Raw genomic sequence first — 25,936 nt, 5'->3', positions numbered from 1 at the left:
GCCAGGGGGTTGCTCAGATCTGGTGTGGATCTGGAGTCCGACCGCGGCCACGGAATCCCTGCCGTGTGGGGAGGTGGGTTTTCAAGCCATATTTGGACAGGTTATGTAAAGAAAACGCCACTCAGACCTCACGTTCCGTTTATTGGTACCCGAGGGGCTGGGAGCTGCTTTTCCGGAGAGTCTCCTCTCCCACCCTCTAACGTTTTGCACGTTGGAGGAAGCCCTAAAGGAGATACTTAATTTTGGAGGGAATTCGAATTGGAAAGCCAGGCACCTAACGGGTGCTCATAAATGTCAGGTTCCTTCTTTTCCCTTCCCAGACCGGGAGGAGGCATCCCACTGTGACCGCTGGTCAACTGAGGGATGTGCTTGGAGATGCGGGGCATCGTCAGGCTAATGAGCTCTAGCCTGGAGGGTCCAGTACTGGCCCCGAAGGCTGGTGTGCGCCTCCAGGAAGCCCTGGCTAAACTCCATCTCTGCCTGGCTGCCCTCTGACTCCCAGTAGAGCGTCTGTTGCCCACGAAATGTCGTTGTCCTCAGGCTGTGGATATCCCGGATCTGGGAGGAAAGGGGCAGCCCCAAGGGACCGACCACAAATGATAATTAGCTAGCATTCACGAGCCCTTAATATACAAGGTATCATATACCCAGGGTCACATTTAATCCTCACACAACAGCCCTATCAGGAAGACACCATTATTCTACCTAGGAAACTGAGGCTCAGAGAAGTTGTGCTCCTTCCCCAGGGACGCACAGCCAGGACGCCAGAGCTGGGATTTGAGTCCAGATTAGTTTGATTACAGAGGCCAGGCTGCCTCCTCCAGGGAGCTGATACCTTACAGATGCCAGTTCTCCCAGAACACATGAAAACCTCATCGGGGAGGGCTCGGCCCACTCTTCTGGCAAAATTATATCAGGGTCTAAAATCAGGCTTCAGTTCTGGGTGAACTGGCAGTCTACACTGGAAAAGGTCTCTTCTATTTCATTCTTGTAGGGAACTCAATAAGCATTTGTTGGTGAATAAGTGGAGGAAACTTTTCTCCCATTCTCTCACTAACGATTTTGAGGGGTTTGATCAGAAGTAAACTCAGTGGGTCCTATAGCCCAGCAACCCCCAGTCCCTGTCCCCAGAGATGGATGTCCAGAATTAGAGCAGAAATCATCCTGGTGGCCTCACCAAGATGTAGCTGGAATCTGTTCCCTCGGTTCTGGTGCCTGTGTCCATGGCCAGGGCACGGATGGCGATCCGGGCCTGTGGGGCCACGTCGATGAAGATTCGGCAGCCCCCCATGTTCCTCCCATCTGGACTCAATGATGGACTCACGATTTCACCCCGGGGTCCAAAGAGCTGCATGTCACATCCTGCAGGGGGAGAGCAGGCATACAGACTGGGTGTGGACCACCTCCGGAACATAGGAGTCCCCCAGAGTGACCACTCTTGCCAGAGGCCAGGGCAGCAGGGCAGCCGGGGAGCAGTGGGGGATCAGTGTGGCACTGCGGTCAAGATCGGGGCTCCCAGGCAGAAGTCTCCACCGAACCCCATCTCTACCACTTCCCGGTTGTGTGACCCTAGGTGAAGGCTTTAAACGCTCCGCGCTTCAGTTCCTTCCTCCGTAAAGCGAAGGGAACGACAGCACACACGGGGCAGGGCAGTCTTTAAGAGGAATCAGCGAAGTCACACGTGCAAAAGTGCTTCATGCTGCACCCGCCCCAACCGGGGCAGCCCTTCCTGCCTGCGCCTCCTGGGCCTCCCTCAAAGCAGGTGCCTGCATGTGGGGAGGCTGGGAAGTGAGGAGTGATGACCAGGTAGGAGCTGGTGCCGATGCGCTGCACACTGAGGGGCAGAGGAAGAAGCCCCCCAGGGTCCCACTTCTCACCTGTGGCCTGGGGGGACCCCTAGGGAAGCCACCTTCAGCAAGCTTGGGCTGTGGAAGAGGGCAAGCCCCCTGAAGCAACCTAGACAGCTCTCCGTGGATACGGATGGGCCCACGGGCTAGCAGGGCTCTCGGGGACGCCATCCTCCGCACGAGGTGTGCACGTGCACCCACGCCCTGCTGAGCGGAGGATGAGCCAGGAGGACAGTGCACCCAACAGGACTGAGGAAAGAGGCTCGCAGAAGGACCTTACAGGATCCTGAAGGACCTGCGTGCCGGGGCCAGGGTGTGGGGCCCCCGACGGCCTGAGTGAGGGAGTGAGGATGTCCGCCCATCTCGCGCAGGGCCCCAGAGAGGAAGGAACACCGTGCACCTCCGGGACCTCGTCCTGATCGCACATACAGGGATGGGGGTGTCGGGGGGTGTCCGGGAAGGCGCTGCTTTTCATTCTCAGTCAGCTCAGCTCCCTGTCTGCCTTGCCCGCTGGCCCGTCGGGACTGGCCCCGTTGGCAGCAGCACCCAGCCAGCCAGCCTCTGGGGAAGGCGGGGAGGCTCCAGGGCCTCGCCATACCTCGGTGGAAGGCTCCCGGGGCAGGCTGGCTCGAATACCGAAGCAGCACTCCGCCTCGCAGCTGCACAAGACGCTGCCTCACCACCAGCGTGTTGGCTTTGGAGCTGAAAGTCATGCCGGGCAGCTTCCTGCACATCTTCCTCCACGTGAGCCTGCCCCAAAGCAGCAGCATCTCCCCTGGGAAGTGGCAGTGAGGTGAGGACCCAGCACCCCGAGCCCAGGTCCTGACTCTCCCACTTGCTGGCTATGCGACTGTAAGGAACTGGACGTGTGATAATCTCTCCTAGCCTCAGCTTCCTCATCTGTGAAATGGGGACAACCACACCCCAGTTATGAGCTGGCTGCGATGGTTACACATGGGGATGCACCTGGAGGATCCCCCCAGGAATGGGGCACCCTGGCGTCACACTCACTGGCACCTAGCAGATCCTGTCACTGGCAATAGCTGCTCACGTGGCCCTAGACATACCAGCACTGCAGTTGAGGGAACTGTCGAGGACTCGGAGGGTCACCACCTCACCCAGGGGCCGCCCGATGGCCACTGCACAGTCTGCCCGCGCTGGGCCTCGCATGTCAATGGTTCCTGTCGGCTCAAGGTGCTGCCGGCCACAGGCGCCTGGAAAGGGGGCGGGAACTTCCAGGTGGGGTATCCCCAGCAGGGCAGGGCCGGGGGCTTTCCGTGCTGGGGAAGGAGACTGGGAGCTGGGGCGGCTGGCGTCCTCCTAGGCCCCGCCGGAAGCTTTCTCAGGCAAGGAGGGGGCTGCGTGGGCCAGAGCATCGCCACCCAAGGCAGACAGCCACCACTGACATGCCAGCAAGAGGGAGGCAGCGTGTACAGTGGGTCACACAGGCGGGGATTCTGACTCTGTGACACCCTCCCTTGATGATAATAAGTGAGCTTGCGCTTTACCAGTGAGGAAGAGGCCCCCCTGAACCCGGCCTCCAAGCCCATCCCTTCAGCCCGACCGCACTCATCCCAGCGTCCCGGGGGGTTCAGCCACAGGACCACCCCCAGGAGGTCCCCACAAGGAGTACGGCCTGGCTCTCCCAGGTGAACATGCCTTTGCCCACCCCTCTTGCAGCCAGTCAGCCGCCCAGACAGAAAGGAGGAAGGAACGTAACTGGACTCTGCTGGGCTTTCCTGGGGCCCGGGCAGGAGTCCTTGCGGCCGGGGAGCTGGGGAGAGGAGGTGGGCCTGGGGCTGGGGCCACTGCGGGGAAGCGGTGGCAGCTGTGGTCTGGCCAGGAGCAGTGGATTCCTCGTGGGGCACCAGGCTGGGTGTCCCCTGCCCTGCACAGGGCCCAGCCCAGCAGCCCCGCACCGTCACCGGCTTGGGCAAATGCTGGCAGAAGTCGGCTGGCACGGGCACCCGGGCCTGGGGTCCGAGGCAGGCGGCGTGCCGGCGCTGGATGCCATCCCCACACGAGACAGAGCACTGCCAGGAAAGATAGGAAGGAGTTGGGACTGACCCCGCTGAAGGGTGACAAGGACAGCGGCGACCACAGGCCGGGCAGGATCTGATATAATCTTTGCACAACACGGGAGGCGGGCATGGGTGTCCACGCTCCTCAGAGAAGTCACCTTGCAAGGATCACACGGGGAGGAGGGGCAGGGGTTCAAGCCCAGGTCTCTCCCCATCGCCCTCGAGGTCTCTCTGCCCTGCAGCCCCTGGAGCGGGGAGCAGGCAGTGCGGCTTCGTCCTTCCGCCCTCCATCACTCGTCACAGCCTGGTGTCCACCCTCCCCTCCCACCCCGCACTGCCCCACCCAAGGGATCAACTCCCCCGACCCAGATGCCCAGGGTCCTCCTGACGCAGGCAGCGGTGGTCGTCTGCTTTGCCTCTTCTCCCTCCGCACCGTGAGTGAGCCCCTCTGCGGGGGACCTGGCCCTGTCTGACTTTGTCTCTCCAGCGCCTTGTGAGGTGCTGGGCATGGGGTGGCATTTGCTCATCTGTGGGGAGTTACCAGCCCTTCATCTTCTGGAGTCTTCAGACCTCAGGGCCTCTTAAGGCTTACCTGTCCCCCACGTCTCTAGGCCTTGCTATGTCTTCCATCTCTAGGTGCCCCGGCTGCCCTCTCCCCAAGAGACCCAGCTCTCCCCCTGCTTTCAGGGGACCACAATGAATCAAAGCCCCCAAAGGTCCCCATGTGTGAGGACCCTCGGCCCGTGCACTCACCAGCCCCAGCTGCAGCACTTACCTGCATCCAGGCGCTGACGTGCCACCGGTAGGTGCAGTCGGCGATGATGCAGGGGATGCTGGCCTGCGGCCGCACCAGACCTACACAGGCCGCCCCATCCACCTCTGTGTCCTGGCCTTGGTCCAGCTGCACACAGGCCACCAAGCGCATGGCAGTGCCGAGACCACAGCTGGCTGAACATGGGCCAAGGGACATGACCTTCCACCTGCAGGAAGAGAAGACCCCAGAGAGAGGCTAGGCTTCCCTGAAGGTGGCACTGCCCCGGTGGGCTCCATGGATGGCCAGCCAGGACAGGTTCCAAGGCCACTGGGGATCCAGCAGTACAGCCCCTGCAACCCTCCTGGCTAGTCACAGGGCTGAGTGGCAAGGGAAAGGCTCTGCGGGAAAGAGAGCTCTTTTCCCTTAACAAGGTGCCCCCTTTCTTCCCCTTTATCACAGGACACCCGTGGACACCCAGCTGCTTGCTAGTCCGAGTAGCAGGGACGGGGGAGCAGTGACCCAGGATGAAGGAGAACAGATCTCCACATCAGTCAGTCCTGCCCATGTTAACTTATCATGTTTCAACAAACGATAATGACCGACAGTTTTCAGAGCCGAGACAGAAGGCAGGTAGGCCGCACTGGAGCCTGGAGCCCTAGAGTCCCCGCGCTATGCTGCCCTCCCGGCCCGTGATGCCCCCTCTCAAAAACATGCCTCTGTGGGCCTGGCGCTGTTCTAGACTCCGGGCTACGGCCGTGAACCAGACCAAGTCGGCCCCCTCGCCCCGGCCCACCGTGGAGCATATATGGTTCTCTGCCTCGTGACATCTGGGGCCCATGTATGGGTCTTTCTCGTGGGGGCCATCTGCACAGCGTAGGACGTTTAGCAGTACCCCTGGCCTCCACCCACTAGATGCCAGCGGCAGCACTCCCCACCCCCAGTTGTGACAATTAGAATGTCACAGGGGGGACTTCCCTGGCAGTCCAGTGGTTAAGACCGCACACTTCCAGTGTAGGGGATACGGGTTCGAGCCCTGGTTGGGGAACTAAGATCTCACATGCTGTGGGGCACAGCCAAAAAAAAAACCAAGTCCCAGGAAGGACCCCCCGCCTCTCTGTTACGGCACCCTGAGCGGAGCCTGGGAAGGGATGTCCAGAGCAGACACATTCAGGCAGCGGGAAAGGAGGTGCAAATGCCCTGAATCAGAAGCACTGCCTGGAATGTTCCGGAACATCAAGGAGGCCAGGGTGGCCACAGTGACGTTCCGGGGTAACCAGAGCTCCTGTGCGTGTGAAACTCCCATTAAAAAAAATCCCAGACCTTTTCCAATATGATGTGGGAAAATAAACGGGGTGCACATTTAAGCATAGGCAGGGAAATCAAGCGACACGGGTGTGGATGGTAAGTGGATCACAAAGCTAGAGCGATGAAAACAGTTTGACTTGGGGGTGGGAATAGGTGGGGGAAGTAAAACAACAGAGCCTGGTAGGAGCCTCGACACAGACCCAACCCACACGAGAATTTAAGATGCGATAAAGGGGGCACCTGGGGGGACGCAGCAAATGCTGTTGCTGGTCAGTGATTTGGAAAAGTAGAGTTTGCTCCCCGACTTCGTGACTGACCCCAGGTAAATCACAGATGAGTTAAAGGTTTTAAGGTAAATAAAGTCTTATCTGTAGTGGTGTATTTCTTTAAAACCAAGGAGACATATGAAGGAAACACGGAGATATGCTAGCATCTATTAAATCTGGTCGTGGGACAGGGGTGACTGTTACATTCTTTTCTGGATGCTTCTGTAGGATACAGAAGAGCACGGCATTATTTAAAATGCAAAATTACAAAGAAGAAACCATGGGAGAACTGTGAACAAGGCAGGTGAATATCTGCCCTTCCCTCTCGGGCTCCAGCCTGTCCCCGGACCCTACTGGTGTGAGCTGTCTGTCCCCGAGGCTTTGGCGGTGCTGTGCCCCAGCTGGACCACCCTCAGGCTCCACTCAGATGCCGCCTCTTCCACTGGGAAGTGCCCCTGCCCTCCCCACCCCGTCACCCCCATTAGAACCAACAGCACTGCCTGAGTTTGCTGGAGTGTCTTCTCTGACACCGAGTGCAGCCTGCCGGGTGGTCCTGTTTCCTGTGCCACCGAGCTGCCCTTTAACCCCCACGGGCCTGGCCCGGCGTCGGCACAGGCCAGGAGTTCAGGCTGCCTACTGCACACCCGGGGGCTGCTGACCTGGGCGGGCAGGGCTCTGGGCTGCAGGCCTCCTGCTGCTCCGGGCGAGGCAGCCCCTGGCACTGGGTGTCCGGCAGGATCTCCTCGGCCTTGTCCTCCCCGTGGGCCCGGGCGCAGTACAGGATCCTCTGCGCGACTCCTCCCCCACAGGTCACGCTGCAGGCCGCCAGCTGGTACCGCCACCTGGGGCAAACCAGAGTCGGGGGGACCCCGAGGAGTGGGGGCTTCCCCTCACTTCCCCAGACTGGAAAGGGCCTGGAAAGGTTCTCTCTCCAGGGGTCACTTTTACGTCTCCACTGAGAGGCTCAGCGCAGTGGACAGAGAATGTTCAGAAGCCCCCATTTTACAGAAGGGGAAGCTGAGGTCGCAGCTGGAGAAAGCCCGCACGCAGCCATGAAGACCCAACGCAGCCAAAAATAAATTTATTTTTTTTAAAAAAAGAAGGGGAAGCTGAGGGTGGACGTGTCCAAAAAGCAGTGGGGGGAGGAGCAGGGCACCCAAGGGGCCCTGCCGAGATGTCTGTCTCCAGTGGGAGTCCTAGCTCCATCGTCACCTGAACCCCGCCCCTGCCGGCACTCCCAACCTTCCTTCCCACTGTGTTTGCCATGTCGCACCAACACCATCCAGCGTGAACTGTACGTCTCCCCCATCAATCTTATTTCTCATCTGTCTCTCCCTTGCCCCCAGCGTCTACTCCAGGAGGGCAGGGATGCCCGTCTGTCTTGTTCACTGCTGTGTCCCCTTGTGCCAGAACAGCACTTGGACATACTTAGTAGGTGCTCAGTAAAGAGCAAGTGATGAAAAAATGACCCATCAACCACCTGCGCCCTCAGCGTCCCAGATCCCGTGCGATGCACGTCACACACTTTAAAAGCCCTACAGTCTTCCGGGCACCAATACAATCCGCTCCTGCAGGTGAGGACGCCAAGGGTCACGAGCTTAACGGGAGGTGATGATGCCACCTCCAAGAATGCCCGCCTAGGACCACCTGTCTCCTTGGGAAGGGGCCCACCTGGCAGGGCAGGGCTCCGGGCTGCAGTCCTCGAGGGGCCTGGGCCGGGGCATCGGCCAGCACTTGGAATGAGGCAGGGAGACAAAGCGGCCTTGGTCCATCCTCACACAGCGGACAGCCAGTGGCACCTGCCCCCCTCCACAGGTCACGGGGCACGGTGCCAAGGCTCGGGTCTCCCACCTGTAGGAAGGAAAGGCCAGTGCTCCGTAGGTAGCCACAGCCAGGGTAAGACTCCTTCCTCCCTGGGGGACCCAGACTGCTGCCCCTCCGCACGGTCTCCCTCCCCCGGACTCACCAAGCCGGGCACGGGGCAGCCTGGCAGACCTCCTGCCGGCTCCCAGGCTTGCTTGCCAGGTCACACAGCTCTTCCCGGACGGGTGTCCTGAGGGCAGAGTCCATGCACACGAAACGCAGCTCCATCAGGCCTGCTGGGAGGAAGGAGGGACCCCGCGCCCCAAGAGGGGGGCTCAGCATGGACCATGGGTGCCCCACTCTGAAGAGCTCTAGCAGACGAGGCCCACGTGGATCTGAGTCTCGGCTCTTTCACTTAGCAGCTGTGTGACCTTGGACAAGTGACTTAACCTCTCTGAGCCTCAGGTTTTTCATCTAACGGTGCCTGACTTGGAGGACTATTTATAAAGATTTTTCAAGGGGAGCTATACAGTGCCTGGTGCATAGTAGGGGCTCAAAAGTGGTAACTGCTCTTGTAACTTGAGGGGCATTGTAACAGTTGCTATATGAAAATCTGTTACTGTGTTTATCACCAACATGTTATTAGGACCGTGTCCTTGCATCTCTCTGCAAAAGCATCCTCAAAAGAAATCCCTGGCCTCAATTCTAAACATGCTGGAGTTTACCTGAGCAAGTGATTAGGGGTTTAGTTTGCTTATTTATTTATTTACTTATTTACTTATGCCACACAGCTTGTGGGATTTTAGTTCCCTGACCAGGGATTGAATCCGGGCCATGGCAGTGAAAGTGCTGAGTCCTAACCCCTGGACCGCCAGGGAGTTCCCAGGGTTTTAGTTGAAAACACCGTGTATCTTAAAATTAATTTTGTTTCTCTGGGTTGGCCTCCAGGAAGCTCAGAGCTAAGTTTGGGGCCCATCTTAGACCTTAAGAATACGCTCTTGGGTGCCAATACGGCCAGGTTTTATCATCATTTCCTACCTTCCAGCCGGTCAGTGAGCACATTCGTGTGGCTGTCCGTACTTGGCCCCGATCTCCTTGCTTATAATGTCATGTTCTTGTGTAGCTGGATATTTTGTAAGCCACCTCAAATGCTTTTTTTAGAATTAGCTGACCCTCAGGGGCGTTGGGGTCCTCACCTTGACCACAGGAGACGGAGCACGGTCCCGCCAAGGGAGTCCACACGTGTGTGGCATGAGCCTCTGGCCTGGCACTGCCCGCTGGGGATGCAGCATTCTCCCCTGGAGACGGGGCATCTGACTGCAGAGGGCAAGCAGCAAGGTGGTGGGTCTGGGCTTCCCATCTCCACACCTCTGGGCACCTGGCCCTCCACTCCCACCTACCCCAATCTCTTCAGGAGAGAACAGAAGTGGTTACCAGCACCCCAAAGGCCTCACCTCCCCGCTGCTCCTTTCCCGGGAAGCCTGCTTCCTGGCCTCCAGGGGATGCCCTCACCACACGCCCCACCTTGGCCTCTGCGTCAGCATCAGTGGTCAGTGTGGGGCACAACCGCGCTGGGGCTCTGGAGCCAGAGTTGCAGGCACGCTTGACCCTGCCGTCCCCACCAGCGGGGGGTGGGGCACGGGGATAGGATCGGCCGGCACCCTTGTCCGAAAGTAACATCACCCAGCCTGAGCCCATGGACGCAGGCAGGAGCGTGGCAGCGTCTCTCTGCGCAGCAGACAACTGACAGCATTCCATCAGGGTCTGCATTGCTCAGCCTGCTTGCCAGCGGGAAGGGGCCTGCCCAGCAGCTCTGAGATCTGTCTCTAGGGTTGTCCTCTGCCCAGGGCCTCCCGAGGACAGCAGCCCTACACAGGGCAGTCTTCTAGCACCGGCAGGAGGCCAGTGGTAACCAGTGCTCTCCATTCTCCAGTGCCCAGGATACTCACATGGCCCCAGCCCGGAGGACATGACACCTCGATACAGGGCTCAAGGGCAGGCGGCTTCTCGTCTGCGGAGCAGGGCCCAGCAGTTGCTGGCGCCCCCATGCCATCTGCCCCCTGCACACACGTCGTGTTCTGCACGGCCGGATCTGTTCCACAGGCCGACGAGCACGCATCCGGCATCTCCCTGAGGACGGCACAAGACAGCCATTAGGCCCTGCCTCTGCTCCTGGGGCGGAGAGGTAGGGAACCTGCTCCCCCATACCCAAGAGCCCAAAGGGGGATCCCCGCCGAAAGGCAGAAGCCAGGGGCCTTTCCCTGAAGCCTGGATGAACGGCTGCTGGCCCTCCACTCGGCACCCAGGGTGCAATGACACCGGCCCTGACCCTCCCGCCTTCCAGAGGCAAAGGTGGGCCTCCAACCAGACAACCTAGCAGGTGCTGGGAAACAGGGGCCAGATGCAGTCGATCACCGGTTCAGGGACAGCAAATGCATCTCCCGTGGCAGCCTTGAGAGGTGGCGGCTGCTTGGAGTGTTGTGTTGAGAAGGATTCTGAGGCACGATTGGCCCCCAGGAGGAAAGAGTGGTGACTGCTACGTCTGCCACGGATGCGGGGCGTGTGGGGGAAGACGCCCAGAGCCACGTGTGGACCACCAGTGACCTAGGCCACCTCCCTCCCCACTGGACAATACTGGGGCCCGGAGAGGGAGGGGACTTGCCCGGGCCACCCAGGCAGTTAGCGGCAAATCAGAATGATACGCCTCTATCAGCTGGGACACTGTGGAAATGACAACAGCAGTGACAAGGTGACATGCATTGCTTTGCATCCGTGCTTTTGCTTGATCCTCGCAGCCCTCCACGAGCAGAGGCTTGGAAGTTCAGAGGCGGAAATGGCCAGTCCAGGGCCTCCGGGATAGGAGGTGATTCCAAGGTCGGCACTCACCCAGGGTGGTGGGACTTGGCCAGAGGCCTCAGGAAAAGGGGACACTCAGAAGGGGCAGGGCTCAGCTCAGGGATAAGCCCTGCCAGGGAGACTCTGCCTGGACCTGCCTGGATCCGTGCTCACCTCCGGGGGCAGGGCTGGGGATTGCAGGTCTCCACGGCCTCTGGCTGCTGGGCCAGCGCTCTGCACCGGGAGTAGGGCACCGTCCTCAGGAGGCCGCCCTGGGCCTCCACGCAGCGCACCACCCGCTCCCGCAGGCCCCCTCCACAGGAGGCACTGCATGGGCCGAAGTCTCCGGCCGCCCAGCTGAGGAGAGGAACAGAGCATCGGGCCCCTGGCCGGGTCCCCAGGCTGGCTCAGGGGCGGGGGCGGGAGGCTGGCAGGTCTGTCTAGGCGAGTCACTTCCCAGGCCTGGCTTGGGCCCACTGTCCCTTCAGGTACCTGGACACCGCGCAGGTACAGGCAGCCCAGCCCTCCACCTCTCCAGGTGTCCCCAAGCTGCACCTGAGCCTGGGGACCACTGTCTAAAAGTGCCTGTGGGCGGCTGCCCCAGCCCTGCCCCCAACAGGGACGGCTCTGTGCCTAGCCCTGTGGTCCTGCCAGGGGGTGGGCCCCTCCCTCTGCCTCCCAGGCGGGGCGGTCACCCCCCTGGAGCGGTGAGCGCCTGAGCCCCAGGCACACTCACGACGGGGGACAGGGTACGGAGGTACATGACTCAGACCACGCCGCCGGCTGCCGGCTCCCTGCGCACCGGGCAGCCTCCACCCACTCGTTCGCTGCCTGGTCCCGACAGCTGTGGGTCACCCAGCGCAGCCCTGCGGGGAGAGAGGGGGGCTAGACCACCTCCGTGCGGGGAGCAAACCAGGCTTTCAGGCGAGCCCTGCCCCGGGCCTCACCTGCCCCACAGCTCACCGAGCAGGCCCCCCGCACGGGAGCCCACGCCCAGGCCGGCTGACGCTTGGGCTGGAAGTAGGTGAAGGTGATGTCTGGGCGGGCGAGGCTGCCATACTCCTCACCGTAGCGCCTGTAAACCTGCACGAGACACACGGAGAGCCGGGGCCAGTCCAGCGGGCTGTCTGAGGGCCACTGTCACGGCCACCTCCTCCGGGAAGCCTTCGATATTTCATTCCTCCATCTCTATACTCTTTCCCTCGGCAAGCCATCACCGACACTGACCCCACGCCACGCTTCGAGGACGGCCCGGTGACCAGGACGCTGCCCCAGGCTCACAGTGGGGTGGGGGAGGGTGGGCTGGTGGTAGGTGCGGGGATAGAGGTTCGCACAGGGGATTATGGGAGCACGAAGAAGGTGCTGAGGTTGACCAGGGTGCGGGGAGGCGTGGAGGCGGGTGAAGGGGTGTTCCAGCAGAGGGGAGCCCAGCCCCAGCCTGGTGTGAGACCAGCACAGCTCGGGCTTCTGCAGCAGGAGATGAGACCCAGAGGTGGGCAGGAAGGGGCTGGATCAGGGGCCCTGTAGCTGTCTGGCAGCTTGGCCTCAAGCCTGAGGACACAGAGAGTTAAGGAAGAGTGTCCAGCAGGGAGCCTGGGTCTGTCCGTACTTCAGGAGGGTCACTGGGTCCTGTGAGGGGCCAGTCTGGTGGGCAGAGGCCAGGAGGACGCCCCCAAGGTTCCAGCATCTACTCCCACAACACCTCATCTGGCCACCCGTCACAGTCCTCTGCTAAAATGCGGGTTCTTGGCACACACACACCCCACAGCAGGTCCTGGTTGAGTGTCTCTGAGAGGGGCCCCGGAATCTGTATTTTTTATCCTCACCGCAAAGGATGACAACAGAGCTGCTTGACACCCAGCCCTTGGAACAGCGTTCCCAGGGGCGGGGAGGTGGGTGAACTGGGCCACGTGGGGAGGTGGGGAAGTGGTTAACTGTTCACTGGTGGGGCTCGCTCTGGCCTGGCCTGGACTTCTGGGGGAGCCCCTGCTGCCTCCCCAGCCGTGGGAGCAGAGGGTGGGGCTGCTAGACCAAAGCGAGGGGCCGTCGAGACTTGGACTCCCCCACAAAGGCTGTCAAGGGCTATGTCAACGTCCACTACTTCCCGTCCTCCCTCCAGCACCTTCCTCAGCAAAGCACACGAGGCGCCGCTTGCAGACGAGGTTACAGCGTGCGGGACACACCCAAGCACAGCCGGGGCTCCCAAAGAAACAGCGAGAACCCACATGCACCCAGAGCTGCCCCTGGGCCAGGACCTGCCGCCCACGCTGCCCGCCCACGACCCCAGGAGGCGGGACTGCCATCTGGCCCCCACTCTGCAGATGAAGATCTGGGGAACCCAGCATCCCCGCCAGAGGACAGCGAAGCGCGGGAAGGGGATATTCAGGCTCCAGTTCCGGCCCTCACAGTGCCCGCCCCTTTGTCCCGGAACTTCTGGGTGTCTCATGCCCGCTGCTAGGATGGGGCCTTGGGCACTTGGAGAGGCGAGTCCGCACGCACTTATGCAGCCTGGCCACCCTCCGTGTGCACGTGTGGGGCACCAGACAGTCTGCCAAGCGCTTGCTGTGCGTCGTTTTGAAGAAAAAACAAACGCATCTTCACGTCACGTAGGTCGGCTTAGTCTCATTTTGCAGACGGGGAAACTGAGGCTCAGAAAATTAAGTCTTTTGTCCAAGTTTCTGCAGAGCCAGGATCTGAACTCTGGGCTGAGTCCCTAGCCTGGGCTCTTGACCCCTGGGTCACCCTGCTTCCAGCTCTCGGGCTGCCTCTGCTCCTCTTGCATTAGATGCCCCCACGGTGGGTCTCTAATCTGGGCACTGGCCCAACCAGCCTCCCCCACGGTCTCGTGCCCCCCACCCTCCTTCGTCCGGGTCTGACGTAGCCCGACCCCAACTCCGCCCTACACAGACCCCCAGCAGCTCCCCAGGCCCCCAGGAGGAAGCCTGAACTCCTCACACGGCCAGCAAGGCCCCTCCAGGTCTGCCTGGCCCTCCAGCCTCCTCACCTGGAGGGTCCCCTTCCTCCCTCCCTCCTAAGCACCTCTCCTGGGCACGCACTGCTCGCTCAAGACACTCCCCTCCCTGCTCGGCCTGCAGCGTCAGCTCATCTCAGACCTCGGCAGCACAGCCCCTGTCCCGGGACGCCCCCGACCCCTGCACAGGGCTCTCCCTCTGACCCACTCCCAGCACGCCAGAACTCCCGTGGGCTCTGAGCACGGGGACCCCAGGCCCCCCGGCGGCCGCCGAGAGAATGAAGAGGTGTGCGTCTGAGCTGACGGACCAGTGGACGCCAGGGGGAGGCCCCCGGTCACCTGGATCTCCATGTCGTCCTGGGTGGGGCCCTGGATGCGGATCTCCTCCAGGCGGGGCAGCCGGTCCTCAGTCAGGGTCACTTTGTACTGGATGCGGCTGTCCTCCAGGAGGGAGGGGTAGGTGGTGCTGGGAGAGATGCTCGCATTTCCGGCCACGACGTAGCGCCCACGGATCCTCACTGCTGTTGGGGGAGGGGCCATCAGCACCACAGAGAACCCCCACCTCCCACCGTGGGAGCCAGCACCGCGCCCCTCACAGACAGGTCCTGTTTAAGGAAAGGTGACAACTGGGCCAACGGGGCATGACTTCCACGGCCGCACCTGCCACTCCCGCCCCAGGATCCCCAGCCTTCCCGGGGAGCAGGTCCTCCTGGTATCCCACGCTCTGAACAGGGTGTCTGACCACGGGAGGCTCCCCATGCGGTGACTCTGTGCCTCTTCCTGGAACCTGGTGAGTGCCGTGGACCTGCTCCCTCACCAAGTGCACTCACACCCCACTCTACGGGGGCTCAAGGACCCCAGGGCAAGCACCCCACCCCAGATTCCAAGGTCAGGACAGGGCGCCCCCTGGAAATAAAGCCCCACAGCGGCGTTAAGTAAAGAGGTCAGCCTTGCCCAGAGACAGGTCTGATCTGCGCCCTGTGTCTGACCTGACCCAGACCGTCTTTGTTTAGGGTGGGAGCTGGCCACACCAGAAAGACCAAACACATGACTTAGGGTGGCGGCCTTGAGTCACCAAGCCTCCGCCAACCTGAAGACTGAGATCGTCCAGGGGGCGATCAATCCATCCCCCAATCGTGTCTACATAACGGAGCCCCATAGCACCTGGACCCTGAGCTCAGGAGAGCTCCCAGAGTAGGCGGTACACCGTGCGTGTGGTCACTTTTGAGCTGGACATGGCGCCCTCCCTGACGCTGCCCTAGCATCTCTTCCTTTGGCTGGTTTTATTTTGTATCCTTCCCCTGTAATAAGCCGTAACGGTGAGCGTAACAGCTCTCAGAGTTCTGGGAGTCCTCCCAGCGAGTCATCCAACGGACGGCAGCTTGGGGAGCACCCGAACTTGCAGGTGGCATCAGAAGTGACGGCACGTTGGGGCTGCGCCCTCGACCTTCACGGTCTGGTTAACTCCTGTGGGCGTCCTCTGGCCAACTCACCCAGGTGCGTGAAGAGAGGCCTGTGGTTGATGACGTATATGCTGGTCAGGTTGGGGGTAATGGTCAGGAATGTGACATACTCTAGGAGGAAGCGGGGGGGGAGGGGTGGTCTCAGGTCACTTAGGTCACAGTCAAAGGGAGAGGATTTCAGCGCCAGAGGGAGGTGGGACCCAACTCCTCGACTGACTTTGCAAAAGACCTGACCTGTTCTATAAATGGATCAAAGTCAAGGATTTTCCGAGCATAAGGTCCCTCCTGCTAAGAGTCCTTGGGCAGGAGACGAGAGGACAGCCCACCACAGATTCCCCAACGTCTGTATTTTTTCTGCACCACAGGTACACGGAGCAACCGTTACCGATGTGCCGCAACCCCAGCAGGGGCCTCATCACCAAAAGCTGAGCCTCATGGGGAGGCTGGCAGAGAGGAACGCGGAGGCTGAGGCCGCTAAGAGGGCCCAGGGCTGAGCCAGAGTGCGGGCCCCGCCACCTAGGCAGCCGGCACCCAGGCTCTGGGCTGTGGGGTTTCTTGGAGGCTGGGGGGAAACCGGCCCTTCACCCCCAGGGAGGGCCCTACCTCTGGCTCTCCCGGCCGTGAAAGAGCCGTTCTGAGGACGGCACGTGCTGTTGTCCCCGCCACACACCTGGCACACATCTCGCACCTGCCCGGAGGCCATCCTGCCGTCACAGCCAAACATCTGAGCAAAGGAGAGTGGCAGGTGAGACCCGGGTGACGTCATGGGACGGTGCTGGCCCACTGACACCCACAGCTCTGAGGTTCACACAACCAAATGGGGCATTTCTGCAGCTTCTGACATCTGTGCAGGAGGCAAGCTGAAATGACTTGTCCAAGGTCACAGCAAGGCTCTTGACCCCAAGCTCGGCCCTGTATCCCAGCATCACCCAGTGCAGACTCTACTGCAGCTTCACGGGGGCAGCACCCCCCAGACCTGACCCCTCGAAGGCCCCTTAGCATCTTGGTTTCTGATGCGAGAGGCCTCGGGGCCACAGTGGATAGAAGGGCACCTCCACTGCCCGAGCACGCCTACCTTGCAGCTGCCCGACACGCACAGGCTCAGGGTCCCATCCTCCTGAGGGCTGCTTGGCACACACCGTGTCCCATCCAGGAAACTGTCCCCACGCCTCACAATGAAGCTCTCGCCAATGGCCCGGCACAGATACCTACACAGAGCGTCCCCTGGGAAAGCAGAAGGACAAGAAACCCGGATGGGAGGGTGGCAGGGAGCAGGGAGGGCAGTGACCCTGTGAAACACGATCCAGGTGGGCCCTCACCGACCCCCGAGCGCCATCCCACTTCGCTCTCTGCATTTGGGGCCAGGTTTCTATTTCCCACCTGTCCTGCCTCCTGAGGCAGTAATCACACGGCGATGTAATAAAAGTTACTGAATTACGAGCCAGGGAGCACGCTCGGGGCTTCCCCTGTGCCATCGCACTGACTCCTGCCAGCAATGCTGGCAGCAAGCGACGCCTCTTACCTCCATTTTGCAGATGGGGAAACCGAGACTCAGAGACGAGAAGTCGTGGCCTGACCTGCTAGCCAGGGTGGGAGGCGGGACGTGTCTGATGCAGGGCCGAAGCCTGCTCTCAACAGCATCAGAGGGATGGTGGGTCTCCCCCAACGACTCTCCCTGCCCCGGGGTCTCAGGCCTGGCTCGCCCCGGCACCCCCCGGGACCCACCTCGACTGTACTGCTCGGCCGTGCCCCAGCGGTAGAAGGAGGTGCTGCCCGGGGAGAGGCGCAGGGGCTCCCCGTTGGTCTGCATGCACTGCTCCGACATGAACTCCAGCTGGGTCTTCTCACAGGCCTGGTGGAAGGAGGCAGAGGACGGGCACGGGAGGGGCCGGGGCAGGGGGCCCGGAGCAGGGGGCTCAGGCAGGGAACCCTCGCCCCGGGAGACAGCAAGGCCCCCGGCAGTGCGAGGGCCAAGACGTGGGCTGGAGCCCAGCTCCTGGCTGCACCTCAGTTCCCTGCTCTGTAAAGTGGGGATGTCGAGCCTTCCTCCGCTGATGGGGGCCTACCACCCAGCAACGCAGAGGAAAGCCAGGCAAACAGCACTGCAGGCGGGAGGCCCCAACTTCAGAAAACGGGGCTGAGTATGTGTATTCGCTATGTCTGCACCTCCAGAGGCAGGTAATTGGAAAAGTCACAGGAGTCAAGAGCAAAGGGCTTCCGCACAAGAACCTCCGCGGGCGGGCGTCCTGGCCTTTTTTGCACTGGAGTCAAGAGGAAAAGAATCCGAGTGGCCCTGCCGAGCAGGTGCGGGGACCACGGCTGCCCTCCTTGCAGGCCTGGCCCTCCCCCACCCCAGGCAAGGACTCCTTTCTCCTGGTCTGGGGAGGCCTCGGAGCCTGCCTGGAGAAGGTGGGGGCGGGGGGGAGGGAGGGTCTCAACACGTGCAGATCTTGAGTCAAGGCCAGAGGAGTCACTCCACGCCCTCACACCCGCTCTGACGGCCGTGTGGGAAACACAGGTAAGCGCTGGGGAGGGTGTGGAGACATCGGACGCCTCGCACGTTGCTGGCGGGGAGGCCAAATGGCTCAGCTGCTACGGGAAGTGGCTCAGAGGCTCCTCAAGGACTTAAACGTAGAATCCCCATGGGATCTGGCAATTCCACTTTGAGGTGTACACCCGAAAGAGTGAAAAGCTGGCGCTCAAAAAATCCACGGGGCTTCCCTGGGGGCGCAGTGGTTGAGTCCGCCTGCCAATGCAGGGGACACGGGTTCAAGCCCTGGTCCGGGAAGATCCCATATGCCGCGGAGCAACTAAGCCCGTGAGCCACGAGTACTGAGTCTGTGCTCTAGAGCCCACGAGCCACAACTACTGAGCCCGCGAGCCACAACTACTGAAGCCCGCGTGCCTAGAGCCCGTGCTCTGCAACGAGAGAAGCCACCGCAATGAGAAGCCCATGCACCGCGGCGAAGAGTAGCCCCCGCTCGCCGCAACTAGAGAAAGCCTGCACGCAGCAACAAAGACCCAACGCAGCCAAAAATAAATAAATAAAGTAAATAAATTTATAAAAAATAAATAAGAATAAACCGTAAAAAAAGAAAAAGGAGTGAAGCTCTGATACATGGTACATGGCTGAACCTCGAAAACAACACGGTGAGTGAGAGAAGCCAGCCGCAAAAAGTCACATATCGTATGATTCCACTTATATGAAATGTCCAGCGTAGGTAAATCCAGAGAGATAGAAAGTAGGCTGCTGGTTGGCGGGGGCTGGGAGAGGTGGCACGGGAGCGGCTGCTTGATGGGCACGGGGTTCTACTCTGGGGTTACGGAAATGGTTTGGAACTCGATGGAGGTGGTGGTTGCATGATATTGTGAATGTACTTCGTGCTACTGAACTACACAGTTTCAGATGGTTGATTTTACGCTAGGTGAAATTCACCTGAACTTATAACTAAAAGAATCGCCCATGCTCTCGCGGTAGTGGCCTTGGCTGCCGGAGAGGAGGGTCGTTCTCAGCGCAGAAACGGGCAGCCCTGCAGGGCAGTGGCATCCAGGGAGGGAGGGGGACTCTTCAGGGCGGCTGCTTTCAGGGGTGGGACCCTCCCGGTGAATGCACAGTGGTCCCAGGGCAGGTATTAATAGCATCACCTTCACTCTCAAAACGCCGTATGTGAACCACAAGTGACAGCCGCCCTGGCCCTTGGGCTCCTCCGGACCCAGTGCTGCCAACGGCACCCCCTCACCCTGCCCAGGAAGCAGGCCTACCTGGCTGTTGCACATCTCGGCCTGGAGGTCAGCACCTACGCACGCACGCCCCCTAAAGGCAGGTCTGAAAATGCCCACGAGACACGGGTGAGAGGAGGGTGACCCCCAGCCCCCCGCCAGGGAACGCGAAGCAGCCACCCCCCTGACCCACAGACAGAGCCCTCCACGCGGCACCTGGGGTTGTTGCACTGCCGTCTCCTGGTGACCACACCTCCTCCGCAGGAGCGGGAGCAAGGACTGGCCGGACCCCAGCTAGACCAGTGCCCATGCACCGCCCCCACGGGGGCCAGCTCCGCCAGGGAGCGGCAGTGCCCCTTGGAGCACCACTGCAAGAGAAGGACGGAACCACGTTCTACACCCAGGGTATCCCACACCCACAGGACCGCACACCCAGGGCATCCCACACCCACAGAACCCCACACACAGGGCATCCCACACCCACAGGTGCCCACACCCAGGGCATCCCACACCCACAGGACCCCACACCCAGGGCATCCCACACCCACAGGTACACCCCCCACAAACACACGCACACACACGCACTGGACCCCCATCCGGCTCTGGAGCCAGGGCTAAATAGAAGAGGGCAGAGCCCCTCCCGCAGGACAGGGACTGGAGGAAGGGCTGGCCATGCAGGGCAGAAGGGAGGGCAGGGGCACTGGGCCGGGAGCAGGACGTCAGGTGGCCGCTGCAGGCCGGCAGGGGGCGGGGGGGTGGTCACGCAGCCACGGGAAAACTTTGCCTCCTCTGGGTGGCGGGCGACAACCCAATCCCTGTCTCCAGGCAGCCACACCGGGCCCAGGGTGGCCGTCCCTCAAGCGCCCGCTCTCTCTGGAACAGCGAGGAGGTTGACGGGGCAGGCCAGATGCCCCGCCCGCCCCGGCAGAGTCAGGCGCAAGCCTTCGCCGTTAGCTGTTATGAACCGCCTGCAGAGGGCAAGGCGAGCACTGCGTGCACGCAGGCATCCTGCTGCCCACCTGTCCTGACGGGACCCAGAACAGCTCCAGGGCCCTAAGCCCCTGCTTCCTGAGGTCCTCCTGTCTCCCACCCCAGGGTGAGGGCTGCAGGCTCAGGTCTGCGTGAGCGTGTGTGAGCGTGCACACACGCACACGCGCGCGCGCGCGCACACACACACACACACGCTCACACGCTCCTCCAGTCCCCGCTCTGACCTTCCCCGCGCCACACTCTGTCCCATCCAGGACAGGAATAAGGAGGCGGCTACAGCTGCTTTGGTCCAGGGGGTCTGTGTGGCAGGAGAGAGCCTGGCACATGTCCTAAGAGGGGAGACAGATGGCCAGCCGAGGGGCCACCAGGGCCTGGGGGTCAGTGTCCGGCCATCACTGCCCCTCCCAGACCACAGCACACGGTGACACAGCCAGCTCCCTGGGCAGTGGTGGGTGGAGAGAACAGCCGCGGAGGACTCCTCCACCAGGAACAGGGACAGTGCCCAGGGCCCACAAAAATGTTTTCATCTCTTTTAAAACCAGGAGAAAAAAGATGATCTTCTAGATCAGAAAAAATATGCTAATATATAACATTAACACTGCATTTGTAAGGACACACGTAAAGTTCTATATCTCACGAAAACACTAAGATATAATTCCTAATGTTTTACGAGGGGGAAGGGGCTCACCAAGGCGAAAGTGCCTGCAAGTCCTTTGCGGTCCTGGGAAGGGGGTCTGCCTGCCCCCCTTCAGCTCCCCTCCCACTGCCAGCTCCCACCCCGGCTGTAGGGTTCAGCTCAGAGGTCACTTCCTCTGGGAAGCCCTCCAGCTCCCATTGGGTGGGAAGCCCTCGGTAACTGCCTAGGTAGGATCAAGGTCCACGGGCTCGGGGGCCCTATCGGGACCAGCTCTACCTAATTTGTGGGGCCTAGTCAAGAGGAAAACGTGGGCACCCTTGTTCAAAAGTTGAGAATTTCGAGCGGCACCGGACAGTCTGGGCCAGTGGGGTCTCACAGCGCACAGGGGGCAGGAGCGGATAGAGGGATGCGGAGGGGCGGGGGGCGGGGGAGCGGTGCGCATCACCCACTGCTGGACTCACTAGGTGCTCCCTTTGGAAGGTGCAGGCGACCGCTGTCGGGCCGAAAGCGACGCGGCACTGTTCGTCGGCGCCGTAGTACAGGCCGGGGTGCGCCTCGGAAGGGCGCCCCGCGGGCTGGGACTGCGGCCCCGGCGAGTCCCACACGCAGCGCGCCCGTCCTGCGCTGCGACAAGGCCGCGGCTCAGGCCCGGGGCGGACAGCAGGTGGGCGCGGGATGGAGTAGGCGCGGGAAGCGGGGGCGTTTAAAGCGGCGGGTTCGGGTGGGCGAGGATGGGCGTTCTCAGCCCGTGTGCCCCACCAAGAGCTGACCCTGGGCTAGGACAAGGCTCGAGCCTAGGGGAGGAGAGGGGATGGAGGGGCAGATGCAGGGGGCGGGGGAGGGTGGAGAAGTGGCTCTGCGAGGGGATGGAAGTGGACAGGGGAGAACCGAGCGGTGGGCACAGGGGCGGGAGGCGATGGAAAGGAGGGAGGTGGCGCGCGGGCGGGATGGGCGCAGCCAGAGGGATGGGCTGGCGGGGGCGGGGCGGGGGCAGAGATGGAGGGGTGGACGCCGCGAGGAGGTGAGGGCGGGAGGGGTGGGCAGAGGCGGGATGTAGGAGTGCCTCCTGAGACGTGCTGGGAGCCCGTGGAGAGGTGGGCGCGGGGACGCCGCGGAAGTGGGCACAGGGTTGAGGGCAGATGGAGGGGTGGGTCCGGGCACGGGAAGGAGGGGCGCTCGGGGAGGGGCGGTGCCGGGGGGGGGGGGGGTGCAGCTACCTGAGCAGGCTCAGCAGCTGCCGGCGGCTGCAGGGGGACCACGCCGGGCCCCCGCGGGCGGGCGCGGCGCCGTCGGAAGCCATCACGTGGCCGCTGGGCCCGCAGCCGCTGCCCGGCGCGCCGTCGTGCTCCAGGCCGAAGCTGCGGAGGCGGCGGCGCTGAGGCCGGCGGTGGCCAGGGTCCCCCACCCTCGCAGGGGTCGCCCTGGCCCCGCCACCAGCTAACCCGGCGGTGGGCCGCGTCGCGCAGGCGCCCAGCCTCAGTTTCGCGCCCGAGGGAGCGCTGGGCCGGCCCGGTGGCCCCGGCCTCTTTTGGCTAATACATATCAAAAGGCTTGAAAAATGTGCAGGCCAGACTCATCCGCGGTGTTCCGAGCGTGGGAGGCCACGGCTCGAGGGCCTTTGGGGCTCTACTGCTGACAGCTTTCTTGACCTGGGGGCGGCTCGGTGTGTGAAAAGCACCAACTGAATGTGTACTGGTGACGTGAAAAGGTCGGACCTCTGGCCAAAGTTTCTGCTCCCAGTGGAAGGCAATGGCTTTCAATTCCTCTTTCTCCTCCAAACAAGATAGATGGAGGAATTGTGATGGGTGGTGGGCCAGATGGGTGAGAGGTCAGACGGAGGTGCAGAGCTGAGAGCGAAGGTGCGCACCGTGGGCTGCTGTGGGGGTAGGAGCCCCAGCCTTGCCCGTGGAGGCGGGTGTGGGAACCCCTCAGCGCTCTGGGGCGGGGGGGCGAAAGGCCTGCGGGTGGGAGCGGGGCTGGTGGGCAAGGAAGTGAGACACCCACTTTTCACTTCAGGAGTCTCTGTACTCTGAATTTTTACAGCAAGCAGGTATATACTTTCATAATTAAAAGGCTAAAAATCAAAACGGAAAGAAAGCCTCCACTCCGGGTGAATAATACATAGCAGCACAGATCTGCCTGCAGAACGTAAGCAGTCGCATCAGGAAGAGTCTGGAAACAACCTAAATATCTAACGAGGGGATGAATTAAGTAAATTCTGGTGCGTACGAAAAAAACCAATATATGTTTTAAGAGAATGTTTGGGAGAAATGTTTGGGATATATTGTTACATAAAAAAGCAGTTAACCAATATACAGCATACTCCCAAATGTACAAATAAAATATTATGTGTGTGTGTGTAAAGAAAAGATGGACGTTTTCTCTAAGTGGTGGGATTTGGGATAATTTTTGCAGCCAGCTTTTTCTTTACCTGAATTTCCTACAAAAATTACTTTTTAGCTCCTAAGTTTGTTTTCCTTGTATTTTGAAAAAAAAATTTTTTTTCTTTTAATCCTTCGGTAATGAAGAAATATCACATTTCCCAGCCCTTGCCCCCGCCCACCCTCCCTAGTCTGTTGGGGTCAAGAGTACAGGCTCCTCCAGCTGGCTCTTCTAGGGACCACTGCCAGCCATGACCTCCCCTCCTGGGGGCCCAGGTCACGTCCTTGTCCGGAGCTTGGGGACAGGGGTTGGGGCCTCTTACCTGTGCCCAATCTCATGGGCGATGGTGATCCCCAGATCGAAGCCGGTATCCTCAATGATAAGGCAGCTCCAGGAGGGGGAGCAGATGCCACCCAGCTGGGTGACCCCCCGAACCTGCCGGTTCCCATCAGGCAATTCCAGGTCAAACCTCAGGAGGAGAGAACAGCTAGCTGGGCAGTGCTAAGGTGCCTGCCCACCGCCGGGCTACCTTTGCAGAGAGTGGGAGCAGCTCCCCGGCAGGCTGGCACGCCAGTGGGGAGCTCGGCTACCTGGTGATGTAGAGGACCAGGTCAGCATGGCCGGGATCCGTGTCATCCTCAGGGTTGACCGTCCTGCTCCACTCACAGACGCTCAGCAGTGATGCGGTGATGTTGGCTGTGATATTCGGAGCATCCTGAGGGACCGGGAACAGAGCGCACGTTCAGGGCATCCACCCCAAGCAGGGCGCGGGCCACTGCTGCCACCTCAGTCCTCATAACGACCCTATTACTGTCCCATGTTACAGATGATGAGACTGACGCTCAGCAGTGCCGCGTGCCAGGGCAGAGCCGGAATTCAGGTCCAGGCCCGGCTGGCGGGAAGCCCTGCCACCGCCCCCACGGCTCTGTGCGCATCCGCAGGCGGAAACCGGTTTCCCAGGGACTGGGCGTCCAGCTCAGCGCCTACCTCGGGCTGCGTCAGGATGACCGTCTTCACCAGGTGCACTCGGAACTGAGCTCCCAGGGATGGGTCCCTAAGCAGCTCTGACCCCTGTGGAAGGGCAGGCGGGAGAGGTGATACGTGTGCGTGGGCACTGCTGACTTCCAGGGGCCCGGGGCGGGGGTGGGGGTGGGGTTGCCTGGAGAGGACGCTTCATCATCAGGGAGGGCACCCGAAATGCTAGTTCTTGGGCCTGGGAGCCAGCCATAGAGACAGTCAGAAGGAAGGTTAGCCGACACAGAGAAACCCCGAAACAACGGGATGCGAGTAACTGCCATTAGTCTAGAACGTTCCTTCCAAACACTGCTTCTCTCGGACTGGATTTACCTTGTCTTTTCTCATCTGTCCACCTGCCTGAAACACCTCTCTCACCTCTGCTCGCTTAAACTGCTCATTTCCACGGGGCAGCCCGAGGGCCTCCTCCCCCACCGTGAGCCCTTTCCTGGGCACCCGAATGAGAAGGCTCCGCCCACCAGGCTCCCAGCTCTCCCAGTACATCTGCCGAGATGCCGATTGTGGTCGACTTGCACTGCAGCTGCTCGCACCAGCTTGTCCTGGTGCGAGACGTGGCGCCCAGGAGAGAGGACGTGGTACCACCGGCCTCAGCTGACCTGAGTCTGAACCAGGCTCTGTCCCTTCCTACCTGTACGCTCGGGATCCCGTTTACTAAGCTCAGGACCCCAGTTTCCTCACCTGTAAAATGGAGAGAAAGCCTTCCATGGTTGTTGGCAGACTTAGGAACAGTGCGGCTGGCACGAGGTGGGTAACGCCACTGGCCATTACCACGACTGACACCATCTGGGCAGGAGCCAGGCTGCAGTCTACCACCTGACCATCCTTGGCCCTCATAAAACATGTTGAATGACCACAGGGAGTGTGGTTCGATTACCAAATTTCAGCATATTCGAGGTGGGGGGGACCCCCAAAACTTGAAAACAGTAGCCTTCAAGTGACCTAGAGGGAATATTTTCCACCTCTGGAGTCGGCAGGTGGAAACTCAAGCAGGCTTGTCCTGGACTTGAGCCAGCTTTTCCAGGGGTCCGGCTGCATGGGTGTGGCCTCTGGGACCCAGACTCCCTCCAGGGAGCGAGGCCCAGGAACACATGGGAAAGGAGAGGTGTCGGAGGGCCTGGGGCTCTGAGATTGGGGGAGCTGTTCCTTCTGTCCGGAATAGCTGGGCATACCTGAGGCCGGGGACAAGATGGTACTAAGGACCCCACGTTCTAGGATGGCTGCCTGCCCTCCGGGGCCAACTTACCAGCGGGGGCAATGCCGGCCCTGCCGCTGCCGGCGGTGATATTAATCTCCTGACGTTATGGAAACCTACCTGGCCGCCTTAGAACACGTCTATGTGTGTTTCACATGTGAATGCGCTCGTGGCCGGGCACAGCCCGTCAGGCTGAATGTGTCATCAGGTGCTGCAGTCACCTGCTTCTGTGCTGCCTCTTTTTCTCTGAGGTAATGGTTAGTGGGAGCTGTGCTTCCTGCCCCACCATTACCCCTAGAAGCCAAGGAAGGGGAGGCCTGTGGACATGGGGGGACCCACAGGAAGGGCGCTGGGAGAGCCTGCTGCTGCCGGGGCAGTGCTGGCCGACATGCCCACGGATCAAAGGGACGTGGGGGGAGAGGCCAGGCTTGAGGGTCCCCGGGCGAAGGGACCCAAGTAGCAAGAGGCTGGGGGTTGCACTCCCCAGTGGGGTAAGGGTAAGATCACGTCCCTCCCCACCCCAGGGCCCCGAGCCCCAAGTGTGACCCCAGCCTCAGGGTCATACTGAGCTCAGCCCCCCAGACGAGACAGCTCACTGGCGCTCTGCACAAGCCCCGGCCGCAGGGCGCTGTGTCCAGAGGCTCCCGAGGACGGGCTGGCTGTGGTCTCTGAGGACAGCCACCGCCCCCCCCCCCACGAGCCCTGAGCCTCGCCG

General features: G+C 61.1%; 1 protein-coding gene across 1 annotated transcript in view; it reads right to left on the bottom strand.

Moving 5' to 3' along the window:
• Positions 1 to 132: 132 nt before the first annotated feature.
• ADAMTS13 (ADAM metallopeptidase with thrombospondin type 1 motif 13) overlaps positions 133 to 25,936 on the bottom strand; it is a 31,408-nt gene continuing 5,604 nt past the window's right edge. The window contains 27 exon segments of the mRNA XM_060300192.1: positions 133 to 558; positions 1,178 to 1,362; positions 2,446 to 2,622; positions 2,915 to 3,061; positions 3,568 to 3,880; positions 4,644 to 4,848; positions 6,853 to 7,035; positions 7,865 to 8,044; positions 8,160 to 8,289; positions 9,193 to 9,313; positions 9,946 to 10,126; positions 11,006 to 11,188; positions 11,568 to 11,697; positions 11,779 to 11,914; positions 14,142 to 14,323; positions 15,296 to 15,376; positions 15,869 to 15,989; positions 16,341 to 16,489; positions 16,991 to 17,117; positions 19,028 to 19,091; positions 19,202 to 19,353; positions 20,200 to 20,304; positions 21,074 to 21,236; positions 21,830 to 21,970; positions 23,317 to 23,463; positions 23,585 to 23,709; positions 23,982 to 24,065. Coding sequence (XP_060156175.1) covers positions 394 to 558; positions 1,178 to 1,362; positions 2,446 to 2,622; positions 2,915 to 3,061; positions 3,568 to 3,880; positions 4,644 to 4,848; positions 6,853 to 7,035; positions 7,865 to 8,044; positions 8,160 to 8,289; positions 9,193 to 9,313; positions 9,946 to 10,126; positions 11,006 to 11,188; positions 11,568 to 11,697; positions 11,779 to 11,914; positions 14,142 to 14,323; positions 15,296 to 15,376; positions 15,869 to 15,989; positions 16,341 to 16,489; positions 16,991 to 17,117; positions 19,028 to 19,091; positions 19,202 to 19,353; positions 20,200 to 20,304; positions 21,074 to 21,236; positions 21,830 to 21,970; positions 23,317 to 23,463; positions 23,585 to 23,709; positions 23,982 to 24,065 — 4,077 coding nt within the window. The 3' untranslated portion in view covers positions 133 to 393.

This window comes from Globicephala melas, chromosome 6 (genome assembly GCF_963455315.2).
Source record: "Globicephala melas chromosome 6, mGloMel1.2, whole genome shotgun sequence".
Classification (NCBI taxonomy): domain Eukaryota; kingdom Metazoa; phylum Chordata; class Mammalia; order Artiodactyla; family Delphinidae; genus Globicephala; species Globicephala melas.
The sequence above is the reverse complement of the archived record's forward strand: the minus strand, read 5'-3'. Positions and strand labels throughout refer to the sequence as shown.